General features: G+C 39.1%; 1 protein-coding gene across 15 annotated transcripts in view; it reads right to left on the minus strand.

Annotated features, from left to right (window-relative positions):
- KIAA0825 (KIAA0825 ortholog) overlaps positions 1-18491 on the minus strand; it is a 413723-nt gene that overhangs the window by 238037 nt on the left and 157195 nt on the right. For 14 of the 15 annotated variants that reach the window (XM_048849271.2, XM_048849272.2, XM_075128575.1 and 11 more), the window contains 4 exons: positions 10236-10330; positions 8279-8506; positions 7014-7279; positions 5088-5238 (listed from right to left, as the gene is read on the minus strand). In XM_048849271.2, the coding sequence (XP_048705228.2) occupies positions 5088-5238; positions 7014-7279; positions 8279-8506; positions 10236-10330 (740 nt within the window). Of the gene's footprint in view, positions 1-5087; positions 5239-7013; positions 7280-8278; positions 8507-10235; positions 10331-14861; positions 16793-18491 lie in introns of those variants that run through there. The other variant, XM_048849284.2, reaches the window with a different exon arrangement.

Below are 18491 nucleotides of genomic sequence, written 5' to 3' on the forward strand. Positions count from 1 at the left end.
AAACCACAACACATTAAACAATAGAAACACATCTTCCAAAATGTCAGCTTGGTTCCTGTGAATCTAATTAGTTCAGGCTGAGAGGAAATAGCTGAAGAGTTTGAGACAGTAAATGACCAAAAAAGATTCTTGACAAGATGTAAAACATCTTTATTGACAAAGAAACACATGTTTCATTTCAGTTACTAAACCAATACTCTACCACAAAGCCAAACCACAAACATTTGACCTACTATATCCTTAATTAGCCTACTTGTGACCTATTGTTTTAATTTTACTTTAAAACTACATACAGTATTTTGCAATCACTAAACTAACCAGATTAGTTTAATATATTGGCTACCTCTTCTTAAACAAGAACCAAAGTATTTAAATTACTTAAGTATGTCTATTTCCATAGATATCCATAATAACCACTGTCAGATTTTTTATGTCATTTCCTGGTTTTCTTACATAAAATAAACTTCAACTATTATGCATTGAGTATACTGAAAAAAAATCATAAAAGAGTAGAACTTTACCCATGGAGATCTTTGCGTAGAATGCTTCCTAGACAAGTACTAGCTCAAATTGTTCATACATTGTTTATAACTGTGTGTTTTGATACCTTATGGTCTCCTAATTATGAGATTCACTATTGTATATTTCTTCCAGGAGAAGGTGATCAAATGTGCAAATATTTCTACACAGTGGACCACAAGCTAAATATGAGTCAACAGGGTAACACTGTTGCAAAAAAAGCGAACATCATTCTGGGATGTATTAGCAGGAGTGTTGTAAGCAAGACACATGAAGTAACTCTTCCACTCTACTCCACGCTGATTATGCCTCAACTGGAGTATTGTGTCCAGTTCTGAGTGCCACATTTCAGGAAAGGTGTGGACAAACTGGAGAAAGTCCAGAGAAGAGCAACAAAAATTAATAAAGGTCTAGAAAACATGACCTATGGGGGAAGATTGAAAAAACTGTGTTTGTTTTGTCTGGAAAAGAGAAGACTGAGAGGGGACATGATAACAGCTTTTAAGTACATAATAGGTTGTTACAAGGAAGAGGAAGAAAAATTGTTCTTCTTAACCTCTAAGGATAGGACAAGAAGCAATGGTCTTAAATTTCAGCATGGGAGGTTTAGGTTGGACATTAGGAAAAAATTCCTAACTGTCAGGGTGGTTAAGTACTGGAATAAATTGCCTTGGAAGGTTGTGGAATCTCCATCATAGGAGATTTTTAAGAGCAGGTTAGACAAACACCTGTCAGGGATGGTCTAGATAATACCTAGTCCTGCCATGAGTACAGGGGACTGAACTAGATGACCTCTTGAGGTCCCTTCCAGTTTCTATGAAATATTCTCTTTATTTCTACAACTATAACTCTTGCATTCACAGAATAAGCACATTAAGCACAATAATTAGCTTCCATTCCTAATGGAGACTAATACCTTTTTGATAAGTTTTTAGGTCTTCTAGCATCAAATTAAAATCAGTCTCACAATAAGAAATAAGACTTTCTAAATGAATTTTCTATGTGGTACAGCATTTATAATGTTTTATTAAGTATTTGAATGCCTGAGAGTCTTGTTAATTCTCTGGGAGCCTACAAACTCTTATCTGAACATAAGTTTATACTATTATACCTATTATTATATAACATTGTTGTTCACTATATAGAATCTTAAAGTGCTAAATTTAATAATGTATCTTTTCTAACATTGTGCCTCTAAAACAGAAGTAATAGTGTTTTGATTAAAGATTTATATGAGATCCATTCCCTTTTGCTGACCTGTTTTTCTGTTTGTTGTCATTTCTAAAGTATTCTACTGGTAAACATCTGCTATTTTTGAAGACTTTGTACAATGTAAACAGATGTGAGCTTTTATTTAGATTATATATCAGGAAACAAGCAGCTGGGTTTTATTACATAAGCCACTCAATATTATCTTTGAACAGACAATTCTTTATTCTTTGACTATTAGAAAACATAAGTTCCTAAAATTGCAGCAGATGTCTGCTACACTAAAAGCTTGATTCTAAAATGTAATGTGGAGAGCTGGCCTGGTGATACAGCGGGTTTTCAATGTACTCCATCAGTAAGATGCTGCACCCTAAGAGGTTCACACCCTGACATTTTAGAATGTAAATGCTTTATGGTAAAAATGTACTTAGGGTTCCATTCAGATCTCACATACATAGGCACATATTGATCCATACCTTGTAAAATTATTACTGAACTTTTACAAGCTATATGTCCATATGAATAGAATAGAGCTCTTAGCCTACAGTTAAGATGGGACTGTCTGCTTTTCTCTTGATCATACCCGCCACTGTTTTCAAAATCAGTTGAATTAGCAGAGAGGTATAAGGAGAGTGTGTGAAGAGAGAATGAAGTTAGGTGTCCCGATGCAAAAACATTTGTAAATTGAGCTATTTTTACCTTCACTGCGTAGAAAAGCAATATCACTTTATTTTAAAGAGTATAAATAGCCACAGACTCCCAAGTTTAGTTGGGGTCTTTGGAGGTTACCATTGTAAAAATAATAATAAGTCTATAGAAAATGTCACTCCATGTAATCACAGTGCGCCACATTCTGACAACGTTACTCATGTTGAGAATGCCTTTATCTGCATATAGTCCCATTTTCTTTTGTGGTGTGCAGTTTATTATTTTGAAAAAGAGGGGCCAGCCAGTTCTGCTTGTCAGCACGTGGTGGGTGGGGTCGGCAGTGGGAAAAGAGGCGGGGCAAAGCCTCACTCCTCCTGCCACAATTTGAATGACATGCATCCCTTAGAATAGGAAGGGAACAGCCCCTGGGATATCCAATGTGTTCTACCTGGCCCTTACACAGGCTGCATAACAGTGGGGAGGGGGAAGGTTCCTTCCTTATACACTCCCCTTCTGATGCATACAGGGCTGGCTCTAGGCACCAGCAAAACAAGGAGGTGCCAGCCATGGTACCCCTAGAAATGTGCCCCCACCACCCCAGCTCACCTTTGCTCTGCCTCTGCCTGCTCACCTGAGTGCATCACCACCGTTCCGCTTCTCCCCATCCCTCCCAGGCTTGCCGCGCCTGGGCGGGAGGCAGGGAGGAGAAGCCAAGCAGCAGCACGCTCGGGGGAGGTGGCAGTGGTGGAGCAGAAGTGAGCTGGGGCGGGGATCGGTTCCTCTACCCCCCCCCCGCTCTTACTTCCTGCGCTCCACCCCCACCCTCACTCACCTCCGCTCCGCCTGCTCCCCTGAACGCGCTGCCTCTCCCTCGCCTGAGAAGGAGGGGGGAAAAGCAGAGCAGCAGCATATTCAGGGGAGCAGGCGGAGCGGAGGTGAGCTAGGGCAGGAGGGTTGTTGGGGGGGGGGGGAGCCGCAGGAAGCAATGGGGGAGGGAAATGTAGCATGCCCAGGGGAGGAGGTGGGGCTGGGGATTTGGGGAAGGGGTTGGGAAAGGGCGGAGTTGGGGCAGAGCTGGGGGGAAGGCACAAAAAAAAAGCGAGGGCAGCCAAAAAATTTTTTGCTTTGGGTGGCAAAAATCCTAGAGCCAGCCCTGGATGCATACATCCATAAAGCAGAGATACACTCTGTCCCTTAGTTTGGTGGGAGAGAGTGGTTCTTCTCTTTGTGAATTTTAACTGAGGACTTACAAAGAGTGCCAGATAAATTGTCCTGAAGATTGAAGCAATACAAGCTTCCTTCAACTACCTTCTTATGTGCCTCAATCCTGACCAGAGGAGCGAGGATTATTCAGTCAGTTCTTGCTGTCTTTGCTGAGACTGCTAACAATTTTTGTCAATTATGATGGTCGTTTTTATGAAGTGGACAATTGTTTCCTAGTTGCTGGAATGAGGCCACCAAAAACTGGTCACAGTCATGTGATAAGTTGAGACTGTTACCAGTGCAGACCAGATCCCAATCAGTGACCAAGAAGTACTGGGCTCCATACTACTGCCAACTTCCTGAACCATCCAGACCATATTTAAGAAAAATAAAATCGGTTTCTTTATTACTTCTGCTCTGAGACACAGAGACCCTTTAATAGCACCAGCCACGGAAAGTAACATTTAATCAGTTGGACTCTCCAGATCCTCACCATCGAAAGAGAAGGTATAACACAATGGCTCTTCCTAACAGTTTCCAGAATGTAAGTATCAGATACAAAGGGGATTCTGCTCCATTGCAGGAGGCCTGGGAGACAGTAGAGTCATACGCAGAAGCCTAGTTCTCATATATGGCAATTGTAACAAGCAAGGACAGGACCATGGTTGCTGTAGATCCCAATTATTATTGATAATGAAATTACAAATGTTTTACATGACCCAGAAATCACATTCAAGGGATTTTAAGCAATATGTAGTCTATAATCAATGGAATAGTTCACTGGAAGTGGGAAAGAATCAATATATTCATCTGTATGTTTTATTAATTGGCCCCTGATTTTCTTGCACTGAAATAATTAAACTAGAGTTTAAGAGTAGACTTGGGATTCCAAAATTCAGACAATATCACAAATGCAGGTTAGAAACATATGGCTGGATTCTGTGGACAGGGATACTGGTCACTTGTGCTATCTGAGCCACTTACCAAACCCACAGTAGGGGAGCAAAATGAGAAAGAATGACAAAGGAGAAATATATTAAATAAGAAAAATACTTATCATATGCACATGTATTGGCAGGGAAAGAAAAAAAATCAATTCTTACAATCATCATAGGGAGTATTTCTGCGAGAAAAGATTTACGTTATTCTGGTATTGTTATTTCTTTGAGTCTTATACTGTATAGGCGTCAATATATTAATCTTCTCTCCTTTCCCCATACAGGTAAACTATCTATTTTCAGCCAATCCTAAGGAACAGTATTTTACTAGGCAAATGGCATGAGAACCCTTATTTAATTAACTGACTGATTAATCTTAAGTCTTTTAACTATATTTTACTAGATCATTGCTAAGATATTTACATTCAGTAACAGAGCTATTTTAAAAACATATCCCAACAGCCTCTGTGCACAAGTAGAACAGATCTTATGTTTCTAATTAGTCAGAGAGCAGATAAGCAGTAAAACACATTTATGTAAAAGGAGGGGATAGTAAACTTAACCTCACACCTCATAAAAAGCTTTGTAGTCATCCCAGTGGTGGCTCTCAGCATCCTGTAAAATACTTGTAGCACAAACTCTGACGCAGTAGTTGGTAACTTGAAACTGGAGAACGTTGATGAATTCCTGATATCCCTGGACAGGCACTAGGAACAGGGGCCTGTTCAGAGGGAATGATCAAAGAGGCAAAGATTTAAGGCCTGTGCAGTAGGAGGTAACAATCCACAGTACTACAAATGGTTTGGATTATTACTTATCAATCATTCATTTCCTCTTGGGCCTGAAGTCAAAGCCCACATTCACTTTCAAAAAATCTGGTCTTTGTTTTGCAAACTCTTTGAAAATGTACATCTGCTGTTCTACAAATACGTATTTCTGCTTCAGACAAACTGCATTATCAATACATCATTCAGAAGTGAAAGTATTCTTCCCTATTATTACAAATCAGAATATTATTTTGTCATTCAATTGTCCATGTTGTTGGAAGACACTATGCACTTTTCAGCAGTAACTTTTATAAAGCTAGCATATAAACATGAGTCCCCTAGACTTACTCTTTTTAGTAAAATAAAAAGTGTAACTCCGCAGATGTGAATGATCATAAACAGTTTTGAAATGCACACAAATCGAATGATTTGGGCAATATTTGGGAGTAGATTCTGTCATGCACCAAGATACACTCATTGCAAGAGAGGGGAAAGCGTTAGGGATCCAATAATGGTTCTCTGATTCTGATGCTGCCCTGGCCCCAACCCTAAACTGCACTAAGTTACAACAACTGGGTATGGTCCTGCAGTGCTCTGCTTACACCTGCCCGAGGGGAGCTCAGTGCCATGCTCAACATGCTCCCATGGAAGGATGTGTGGAGGGGAGACTGGCCTGGGAACCAGTTCCACCGTTCTACACCAGTACATCAATTCTCTTTTTCACCACAGGAATCCTCAACTGGTCAGTAGCTCCAGCTTATATCCCCTTTGCCCCATTCAGGCAGAGCAACAGGGAGATAATAGGAGCTGAGAATCGGGGCTCTGTTTTTAAATTCAGATGTGAATCATAGCATACAAGATATTTTTAATTAGAAATCAAAATCATAATATTTTACTAGAGATGGTCAAAACTGGAACCTTAAATCCAAACCCCTTTAAGTTTCTGCTTGGGTATGCATTCAGATTTGAACTAGCACCTTATTTTTACTCTAGGTCATACTCAAATCCACAAGGAGCTCAGTTCCAATTCAGACATGACCAGAATCACACAGGATGAGCAGATCAAGAGATTCCTACTGTTCTGAGCCAAAATCTCCTAAGAACCACATACATAGTTTCAGGGCCATCAGGTCCAAGCATTAGCTCTGATTCAACCTCTAACCTGAACCCTTACCCAATCCTACTCTGGATCCCAACACCCCTTCTTTGACCTATCTCTAATTTTATTTAGCATCCATCTAAGACTTATTAATAATTACCCTCTTGTAAAAGTTTATTGGATACATATGCTCATGGTGCTTAACACAATCTTCATGACACCAACCTGCAGGAGGAACATATCTTCATGTTGTCAAACATTAAATTTTTTAACATTGTTTTTATGAAAATTAAGCTGTTGCTGCAGACAAAAATGAAATGGAAGTCCTCCATTCATCCATACCATAATATAGTGTAGACTGTATAGGAGTATTTGCTCAAGGTTAAGAAGTAAAGAATTTGCATTGCCTTGCCAATTCAGACCTTGAAGGTAAAAATCAATGTTTGTAATAACTACTTCAAGTTATCAATATGTCTGATCTTTCCTAAAAAACAGTGCAAATAGTACTTTAAGTATAGGAAATATTTTGGGTATATTTACAAGTATTATAGATTATACATTATACCACTAAAATGGAATCAAAGTTCCATATCATCTATATTTGAATTAAAACATATTTAAAGGACTCACTTCTTGCTGGTCTCTCTCATTAAATTATCATACATCATAAAATGCTGAAAGACATGTACTGCTGTGGAGAGAACAGCATACAAGTTTTGCAGTGGAGCCTTGAAGGGAACTTCTTTGCTTCTCTCCTCCAACCTTTCCAGGACAGCTGTTGCTACTTTGCAGCAGGCCTCTACAAAGTTTGCTCTAATTTCCTGAAGAGAATCATCTCTGCATGCCAGAGCCAGTGGAAGCACTGTGTCAAGTTCTTCCATGATGTCAGAACAAAACTAGGGAGAAATAAATGTGGCATCAAGTTATTTGTACTCTGACAGCTCAGTAATTTATGTATGCCAGGGCCAAATTCTTGAATAATGAAATTGGCACAACACAAATATATTGAATCAGCCTTATAAAAATGTCAGTCTCTGGTACAGAAGGCAAATTTTTGTGCCGTATACCAGCACAGTACATGCTAAGGATTTAACCTTATATGAGAAAATGCCCTAATTTTGCTCATGCCCTCCCATCATATATATTTAATGGTGTTCAGAAGATAAGACTAATTCCTTCCAAACAGAGATAATTCTCTAAACTATTATATCATTTTCAAAAGCTATGTTTTAATCAATTTCTTGCTGCTAGTTATAGGGGGGACATTGTCATCTTCTAGCAAGTGTATGTATTGTTCTCAATAAAGCCATCTTACTAAAAGCCTGGACGCTCCTTTAACTAAACATTTAATAATTCTGCTTAGCATCAATTGCTTTCCATCCTAAATTGGTAAAACACTTGCAAAAATTACAACATTAAAAAGCTTTCATATATTATATATTCTTAGACTAACCATTTAATTTATCAACATATCTGACCTTTTAGCCAAATCAAAGAACTCCAATTTGGCCATAATATTCATTATGCTGATTAATTAAATGGCATGCCTAAGGAAATAAATACAGGAAATCCTTTTATAGCAATGCTTCAAATTTTGAAAGCATATCATCATCAAATTGGGATGTAGCACTACAGACACTAATCAGAATGGTTTTGAATCCTTTTGATGCAAAAAATAAAAGGGTAAAGTTAAAAAGTTCATTTTGTTTAGTACAGACTATGTGTTAAAATATAACACAATATTTGGCATTGTATTTTAATGCCTTTCACTTTCTTTTTAACTCCATTTATATACAACCTGGAATATTAATGGCACTGTAAGCATGTCAAAGCTTGGACAGCAAACAACCTTGGCATTCTGTCTCCCGGCAAACTTCAGATCTTTGGATACCTGCCTTTGCAATTTGTTTTGGTTGTTCCTCCTCGTGGACTGTTTCCCAGGACTCCCTCATTTGCTGGATGTTTACTAGGCTCATTGTATAGACTGCAGCTGAAGACTCTTCTTTCTGCTCAAGCTGAAGAATTTTAGTTGAAAAATCTTCAATTGCTATTGTTATACAGTGTGCCACAGAAGAAGACAGGTCTTTAAATGCATTTCTCCAGCTAAAATCCAGTAAAGTAGTCTGAAATATAAATGTATATCACATCAATCCAAACTCAGCAATGAACATTACTGTTGTTACGGTTCCAATCTTATATGACTACCAGTATACAAGTTATCTAGAGATATTCTGTCATACTGTGAAAGCCATTCACATAAGTTGGAAAATACAACTCACAAACAATGAACTAACAATAAAAAGCATATGTATTTTTAACACAGATTAATACATATAGTAATGTTTCATTCAAATTGTTATTGGATTTAATAAAAATATCAAAATGTCATTTATAAAAATCTGTTTCAATAAAACTATCTTTATTTGAGCAGCAGGCTGCACTTTACTTACCACATAAAGAAACCTTTAAATTCAATATATTTAATAAAGTCAATTAAATTTTATAGCCATTTTTATAGTTTGCAACATCAGACACCATGTAATATTCTCTCTTACTTCCTTAGTATGCTTTTAACTCAAAACCAGCAAACCAATACTGTGAATGGTAAACGGTTTAGAGAAACCAGATTTGGCATACCAATGCTAGAATTCGTTTCTTTAGTGCTGCATTTGGCCACAGTTTAAACTAGTCTAGGTCACAGGTGTTCACAAACCTGGCCAAAAAAAATAGAGACCTCTGAGGTGGATCTGAGGAATATCATGGACCACCCCCTGGCTCACACTAATTCTGCTTTGCACTGCTTTGATTGTGTAAAGCCATCTTAAAGCTGGACAATAGTGGCCAACCGATAATGTCTCTAGTTTAAGGGGAATATTTCATGGCCTAACCTAACCAATTTCTGACATAAGTGGTATGGTAAGAGAGGGGAGGAGACAGGACTTTAACAACCCTAGAGGCTGCAATAGCCCATTGTGCGTATACACTAAGTTAGGCATTATAACCAGCCTGAAATTGGAAAAGCGCTTACATTGCTCTAACTTGTGCCAGGGACTTAATTGATCCCACAGCCACCCCACAATCTGGGGAGTACAAAGACAGCACATATCTCCCCATTGTCTTCAGGTTCTGTGCTAGGTATAGCTCATCTGGATCAAAATACTTTTAATAAAGCTAACATTCAAACATAAGTCCCACAGAAAGATCCAAAGTGTATTTAAACAAGCTGTTTGAGTCCTAAAATTTGGTACTGATTAATGAAATTCCACTACTGGGCAATGACTGACCTGGCAAGTCTTTTAGACTTAAATCCCCTAAACTCAATTCCAACATTTCATTGGTAAATGGAGGACAGACCAAGCCACAATCCTGCATGTGCTTTCTGCAAGGATTATGGCACTGAATGACTAGTAAAGGAACTAACACAAACCTTAGCAGTAAGCATCTGCATGATCAGCTACTAAGATTTCAGTACATTTTGTCAGCCTATCATATATTCAAGAACACATGGAATATTAAAGAAAGACCTTTATGTTTGTGCATGGTTTTGGTTTTCCTCTTTGTAACTGTGGCATTTTGTTCTTCTGATGTTAACTTTGTTACAGTATAACGTGTACCAAAAAAATAAAAATAAAAAAGATTATCCCCTTTGTCTCTTTACATACACATTTTGTATAGGATTTTTTCATCCTGAGCTGAGATTCTGCAGTCTAAAATTAATTGTAATATTCAAACAATTAACTTCTGGAAACAGGCATTTATAATGAGTATGCCAACAGAATCTATATTGATGACAAAGAGAAAAAGAAAAAGAAACAAAATCCTTATAAAGTGTAAGACTCTTTTCAAACTCACCTCTTTTACCTGAAGTAACTGTTCAGAATGCACACTGGTTTCATTTGCTCTAGTTTCCCCTATTAAAAGCTCCCCACTAGCTTTCTTCAGAACTCCTGCACGGTATGATAAGGGAATCAAAGAAAAGATTAATTCTGTAGAAAAATCTGCAGCCTACAACACCTTCTGATATATCAATATGTAGTATAAAAAAATTCAACGAGATGTAGTAGAATACTAATGTTGCGATAAAGTCAAATTCAGGTTATACACAACTCCTTTTATATAACCTGATGAAATCCACATCCCATTGTATTCATATTTTACACATATGCATAGATAACATATAAAATATAGTTCCTTTTGTCATTAATTCATTTTTATACTGATTGTGCAGTCACCTGTTTCTAGCAAGAATAGATAACTTTAGAGCAGCCGTGTAAAAATTAATTTCTGTTCTTTGTTCAATAAATTAAATATATTATGTGGCACTATATATTTTAAACATTTAAGCGATTTTAAAATTCTGACACAAAAAGAATCAAATGGCAGCTAATTAAGTGCAATTATTATATCCAAAATAATGATCAGAGCAAGTACAGACTTCTTTAGAACTAATACCTCATTAGCAAGCCCAATATATATGGCCCAGTCAGATACCATTGATCTCAATGGGAATTTTGCCACTGATTTGATCTGGAGTAAACCAATCACTGGGACAGAGGTCACCAATTGAGGGCCCAGTCCTGCAAACACTTACACATATGAATTGCCCCATGCAGTTATTTGCACGTGTAAGTGTTTGTACAATCTGACCCTTAGATTTACAGGACAGAGTACATGTCTGTCCTATGTTCTGAGCAGCACTAAACATACCACCAGTGCTCAACAAGTAAATAGAAGCAACGTAATTAATAATTTAAACATCCTTCCCTTTCTTAATATAGTTTACATACAATTCTGGTGCAGGTATTACTAATTTACTATGTCTTATGTGAAATTAAAGACAAGAAACAAGGAGCACTAAATGATAGAATGCTATCAAGCATAGCTAAAGAGTATTGTTAAGAGCATATATTAAAAGGTCTTCTGCCGCTTGAAGGCATTGGCAATATGTATGCTCAAAGTTTGGGGAAAGCTTTTCTGTTGAAGAAAACATCTACTTCTTTGAGATCCTTAGGATCTCATTTGTCTAAAATGGATTTTCCCTTTTTCTTAGATACTGCATCCTTTGAAGGAAGGCATCTTGCTTATGCTCTTAAACAGTGTTCCATGGCTTGGAATGACTTCCTCAAGTCCAGTCTTAAGTTACGTTAATGAAACTAGTTCCAGGGAAAAATAATTTTTATTTTTAGAAATATGAAAAATAAAATGGCAGAATATAAAGATGGACAACACTAATCAGGTCACCCACTTCGCCTTCCAACTGCAAGTAGTTATGGGCTATACATTTAATTCTGCCTATTTTTAAATTCACTGTGTGCTGGAGCTTCCAATACTTCCTTTGAGAGATTGTTCCAGATTTTTAAGAGTTTCCTCTCAGAAAGTTTCTCCTGATATCCAATCTACCTGGGAATAATGAGCTGACACTGAGAAAGAAAATTTGTACTTTCTCTTACTATGTTAGATATTCATCTGCTGTAGTGTCCACACCCTTTCAATGTCAGAAGACTTACATTCTCTTATTGTCACTACTCAAGTAAGCAATATATAATTCACTCTTTTAATCTTTTATCAAAAAGTCAAACTGACTAGCCTCCATTTACACTGTCCTTCTGAGAACACCCTCCACTTTATTAACTTTTTCAGTGAACTGACCAGAAGCGAACACATCATTTTGAAATAGATCCTCAACAAGTATAAATTGTCATAGGAGCCATGATAATTTACACTAGTTAAGGATCTTCCCCGTTAGTCTACAGCAGACCTGTGAAGAGATGACCAGTTGTTTGTAATTTGATATGTTTGCATAAATGAATGCATAAATATTCCAGAACTGCTGACACATCTCATTACAAACTCCTGTGCAAATTACACACCACTATCAAACTTAAGTCCTTTTGGGTTTCTTACAAACCCCAGACAATTTCTGTGTTCTCCCTTGTCTAGGTCATTACTGAAGACTGGACCTAACACAGATCCTTTCAACATCCTCAAAAATAATTGTTAGCAAGGTAAATAATACTACAACCAAAACTACCTGCAGGTTGGATTGCCCATCTATCTGATATGGACTCAGCCAGGATTTTTATTTTAACTCCACTAGAGATAATAGATTCTGAAGAAAATGAAGAATATCAACAGAAACATCATAAATAAAAAGAAAAAAACAAAAATATTTTCGTAATGATAGATTTGAAGTCCTCCTAGATTCTGTGCTCCATCATTTGTTCTAGCATACCAAACAGAGGAAATATACATCTCAAAGTAAAACTCATATGTCTTTCTAAGTGTAAATTCCATCTTCCAGTCAGTTTGCTCCTTTGGAAAAAAATATTTACTACAGAAGCTATAGCTGCATCTACCTTTGGGACCAAAGCAAAGATCATATTTGTCTTGCTGAAGTCTGTACAACTTCAAACGCTGTCTATTAAGATGATGCACCTTGTAAATTTGATCCTATTTTCCTTTTATTATGCTTTCTAGAAAAGGATGTAAAGTAAAAGATTTCTTCTTTTTAAACTGTGAAAGGAAGACCTTTGCAAATCTTTTTGGTCCCCTGAGGCAAAGCTTGTAAACCTAAGGGCTTGACAACGTTGCCCAGGGTGTTTCAAAGCGCTCCACTGGAAAAGCTTTTCTTGGAACTCATTATCAGATCTGTCCAAAGTTCACCTTTCTCAGTGGAATGGAAAAAAGGTGAGAGAAAGATGAAAGTGTGTTAGATGTTTTTGATTTTTAAAAGTCTCAACAAGAGGCTTCTGAAAAGCCAGAAGAAAGAGAGAAAACGCATCTTAAAGATGGAAGGAAAATGCAATTTGTCAGTGTATTCTTCATTCTAAATAAGGATCTCACACTTAACCCTGACTGCTACTGAATGTTCCAGGTTCCTTCAAATAGAACACACCTCCTGTGATGCTGAATGTACTAGGTATGTCTGAACATTCCAGTGATTTCAATTGAATGTAAATAGATGAGAGCAGGTGTGGTGAAAGACCAGCAAGGAAAGGGTTAATTATATCCACCTCCTACTAGAGAGCCCTGATGGCCAAACCTACCTTTTTCTGAAACCATAATGACATTGCTGGAAGGAAGAGCAGATACTTGGGGCAGGGAATATATATTCTGCATCTGCTAGGAAAAAATGCTGCTTCTTTTCTCAAAAAGATAAGAAATATTGACTTGCTCTGTTGACACTACAATTTGATGGTCAAAGCGCTTTCATATTCTATTTTTAGTGGTTTATGACTTTTCCCCAAAAAATGCTTTTTGGTAGAAATTCCTCTTGCTTATTCACCTCTAAGAAGTATATTGTTTTAGCAAGTCTAAAAGCAAAATCTATATATTGTTGAGTTGTTGGTGCACAAATCAAGTACTTATATCAGTTAAATCATTTTTCAGATTCCTTATCTGTGATTGGATAATTGAAGTATATTTTGAATTTAAGCTTAAAACATGGTATGTATGTAGTCCTCAGTGAGGAATACCTGCCTTTGCAATGTTTGTAAATAAAGTAGTCAAGAAATAAACCTATGAAGAATTTAAAAAGCATACTGAAAATAAATTATAATAGAGAATGCAATACATAGATCATTTTTGTTCATCTGCGTGAAACAATTTGGGGGATTTAACCTATTGAATACAGTCCAGAGGATTCCAGACACAGAACTCTCAAACTGAAGTCACAGAATTGTCCAGATCACCTCAGTACAATTTCTACAGCCATCTCCCTACAGAGTTCACTTTGGTTCAATGTGTCCCTTGGTGCTATTGTCTGCCATGGGGTTATCATCAGAGAGTACTGGTGGGCAGTACTTCCCTGTAACATCTATTTTCAATCGCCTAAATTGATCTTCTAAGCTTTCCATTGTTCACTCTGCAAAGAAACCTGTGGCAGCTAGAAGTGTGAACTACATGTCTTTCTTTTCTTCACTGTTCTTTTTTTGGTTCACAAGCAACCTCCTACCAAAAGCAGAATCTGTGGAAGAGACTACATCCAAGCAATAATGCTATGAAAAAGTATGAAGAGAAGCCCAGGTGGCCACCTTGCAAATTTCCAATGTGGAAGCCTTCGACCTCTCCGCCCAAGAAGCAGCTATAGTACTAGTGTAATGAGCTTTACAAACCCTGGGAGCCTCTTTACCCTTAACTACATACGCCTCCCTAATACAATCCCTTAACCATCTAGCTAAGGAACTCTTAGAAGCCATTTGACCCCTCTTAAGACCCCCTAAGAGTACAAACAATCTGTCAGAAGATCTGAAATCTTTGATTCTTCTGAGATAAACCCTAAGTGTTCTTACATTCAATTTATGCAGCCATTGCTCTTTGTCATCGCTGGGTCTAGGGAAAAATGAGGGCCAAGAATCCTCCTGGTTTAGATAAAACTCAGATACCACCTTGGGGGGGCGGGGGGGGGGGGGGAGAAATGAGAAACTGTCCAAAGAACTACTTTATTTCTGATGGAACTTTACAAATGTTCTAAATATCAAGTCTGAAGTCCCCAGATGATATTCTGAACAAAGAACAACTAAACTTGTTATTACAACAGTCAAAAAATGTTCAGTTACTTCCTGGTATGACTTAAATACAAGGCTAATAAGGGCCTCTACAGATACTCAATATAGCCAAGAGGAAAAAGAAACAAATGTAGGGCCTCACTCTATTTGATGTCTGGGAAAACATCACATCAGTGCAATATTTGCTTTTTTATTATTTATTGCACAAATCCTCAAATTACCTACAGTGCTACTGCAAACTCTCAGTGAGCTAACACGTAAATTATTTTCTAAGCCCTCTAATAGGAAAGAAGATACTTCCAAAAAAGTACACAAGATGGCTGTTACCTTTCCCAGTCCTATACCACAAGCATGACATCTGCCAGCCTAAAATAAAGTATACTTGTTAGGTGTATTTAAGCCGTCCTTCTAATCAAGGCTTTATCAGTGAGACAGTGACCAAGATTAATCAGGATAATATAGGACATTGACAGAGAAGATCTTATTTCCCTTCTGGATTCTTGACAGAAAGCTGGAACAACTGTAAACATAGTTCTCATTCTCCCATATCAAATTATCTTTCAGGTAGCCACTACAACTGAGATTTCTGGCAATATGAACTGAAGATAATGCCAACTTTTACTTCTCAAACACTGTTTTCTTATTTCTCTGGCCATGCCTGCACTTCATATTTCTTCTTAGTATTCCAGATCACCTTAATCAGAACAGCAAGCCTGAAAATGAAGGTGTCAGCTAGTCACACTGCCCTAATCTGTATTAAATGTATCATCACATTTTTTTAATTGGTGATCAAAATTTTGTACTTCCTTTGGAACCAGGGGAGCCTTCCATCCCAGAATGCTGCCACTTCAGCTGATCTAATGACACTCACCTGCTCAGATATGGAAGCTAGAAACACCACTTAGGAGACAATATGAGTATAGAGACAGTCATTATAAATGAGTGGAAAAATTCAGGAAAAGGAAAGCTCAAACCATTCTGCATCAACAGTTTTATGTAAAGTTAAGGTTAGGTGTAAGTGTCTGCAGGGTCAGGACCTACATATACCTTATGGAAAACAGAACATTTTCTTGTTAACATTCCTTCTTTCAAAATATATATTGCTCTAAATAACTAGATAAAAGATGTTTCTGTACAAAATATATTTTGTTAAACACAATCGTGTTGTTTTCCTGTGTTCAGAGTTTCTTAGAGTAATTACACTTGTATCCAAGAGAACAGAAACAATACTACTCACAATTAATGTAGTTAAGTAAGGCATACCATTTCCTGCTAACAGGGAGAAAGTATGAAAGATTAAGGGTATGTGTACACTACAAAATTAGGTCGAATTTATAGAAGTCGAATTTTTAGAAAAGGATTTTATACAGTCGATTGTGCGTGTCCCCACTTAAAACCATTAAGTCGGCGGAGTGCGTCCACAGTACCGAGGCCAGCATCGATTTCCAGAGCATTGCACTGTGGGTAGCTATCCCACAGTTCCTGCAGTCTCCGCCACCCATTGGAATTCTGGGTTGAGATCCCAATGCCTGATGGGGCAAAAAACAATGTCGCGGATGGTTCAGGGTACATGTCGTCAGGCCCCCCTCCCTCCCTGATAGCAACGGCAGACAATTTTTTCGAGCCTTTTTTCCTGGGTTACCCGTGCAGACGCCATACCACTGCAAGCATGGAGCCCGCTCAGCTCACTGTCACCATCCATCTCCTGGGTGCTGGCAGACGTGGGATTGCATTGCTACACAGCAGCAGCTCATTGCCTTGTGGCAGCAGATAGTGCAGTACGACTAGTAGCCATCCTCGTCATCTCCTGGGTGCTCTTGGCCGGCCTCAGTGAGGTCGGTTGGGGCGCCTGGGCAGACATGGGTGCTTCTGGCAGACATCGGTAAGGTCTGTCGGGGATTCCTGCGCATAAATGGGAGTGGCTCAGGTCATTCTCTTCTTTAAGTTTTGTCTAATGGAGATTCAGTCCTGCCTGGAATATTGGCAGAGGGATAGCTCAGTGGTTTGAGCATGGGCCTGCTAAACCCAGGGTTGTGAGTTCAATCCTTGACGGGGCCATTCTGCATTAGGCTGCTCTCCCAGCCAGCAGCACCATCTGCTGCCAGCCTACCCCTTGCTCCCTCCGTGAAAGCAACAGCTGACAATTGTTTCGTGCCTTTTTCCGTGCGGGCGCCATATTGCTGTCCACATTGTCATCCACCCGCTGCTTCCGCTGCCACTCTGCTCTCCTGCTCACGCCATATGACAGAAAGCATGGAGCCCACTCAGATCACTGCGGCAGTTCTAACCGCTCTAAACACCATGAGCATTATCATGCAGTATATGCAGATCCAGAACCTGCAAAATAGGCAAGGAGGCAATGGCAGCGCAGTGAGGAGAGTGATGAGGACATGGACACAGACTTCTCTCAAAGTACAGGCCCTGGCAATTTGGACATCCTGGTGGCAATGGGGCAGGCTCATGCCATGGAATGCCAATTCTGGGGCCGGGAAACAAGCACAGACTGGTGGGACCGCATAGTGTTGCAGGTCTGGGACGATTCCCAGTGGCTGTGAAACTTCCGTATGCGTAAGGGCACTTTCATGGAACTTTGTGACTTGCTTTCCCCTGCCCTGAAGCACAAGAATACCAAGATGAGAGCAGCCCTCACAGTTCACAAGTGAGTGGTGATAGCCCTCTGGAAGCTTGCAATGCCTGACAGCTACGGGTCAGTCGGGAATCAATTTGGAGTGGGCAAATCTACTGTGGGGGCTGCTGTGACGCAAGTAGCCCACGCAATCAAAGATCTGCTGCTATCAAGAGTAGTGACTCTGGGAAATGTGCAGGTCATAGTGGATGGCTTTGCTGCAATGGGATTCCCTAACTGTGGTGGGGCGATAGACGGAACGCATATCCCTATCTTGGGACCGGAGCACCAAGGCAGCCAGTACATAAACCGCAAGGGGTACTTTTCAATGATGCTGCAAGCACTGGTGGTTCACAAGGGGCGTTTCACCAACATCAACATGGGATGGTCAGGAAAGGTACATGATGCTCGCATCTTCAGGAACTCTGGTCTGTTTGAACAGCTGCAGGAAGGAACTTACTTTCCAGACCAGAAAATAACCGTTGGGGATGTGGAAATGCCTATAGTTATCCTTGGGGACCCAGCCTACCCCTTAATGCCATGGCTCATGAAGCCATACACAGGCACCCTGGACAGTAGTAAGGAGCTGTTCAACTATAGGCTGAGCAAGTGCAGAATGGAGGCAGAATGTGCATTTGGATGTTTAAAAGCGCGCTGGCGCAGTTTACTCACTCACTCAGTTAGACCTCAGTGAAACCAATATTCCCATTGTTATTACTGCTTGCTGTGTGCTCCACAATATCTGTGAGAGTAAGGGGGAGATGTTTACAGCAGGGTGGGAGGTTGAGGCAAATCGTCTGGCCACTGATTACGCGCAGCCAGACACCAGTTAGAAGAGCGGTTAGAAGAGCACGGCAGGGTGCGCTGCGCATGAGAAAAGCTTTGAAAACCAGTTTCATGGCTGACAAGTATACGGTGTGACAATTCTGTTTGTTTCCTGATAGAAACCCGCCCCCCTTGGTTCACTCTACTTCC

The sequence above is a fragment of the Caretta caretta genome, chromosome 5, assembly GCF_965140235.1.
Source record: "Caretta caretta isolate rCarCar2 chromosome 5, rCarCar1.hap1, whole genome shotgun sequence".
Lineage (NCBI taxonomy): Eukaryota > Metazoa > Chordata > Testudines > Cheloniidae > Caretta > Caretta caretta.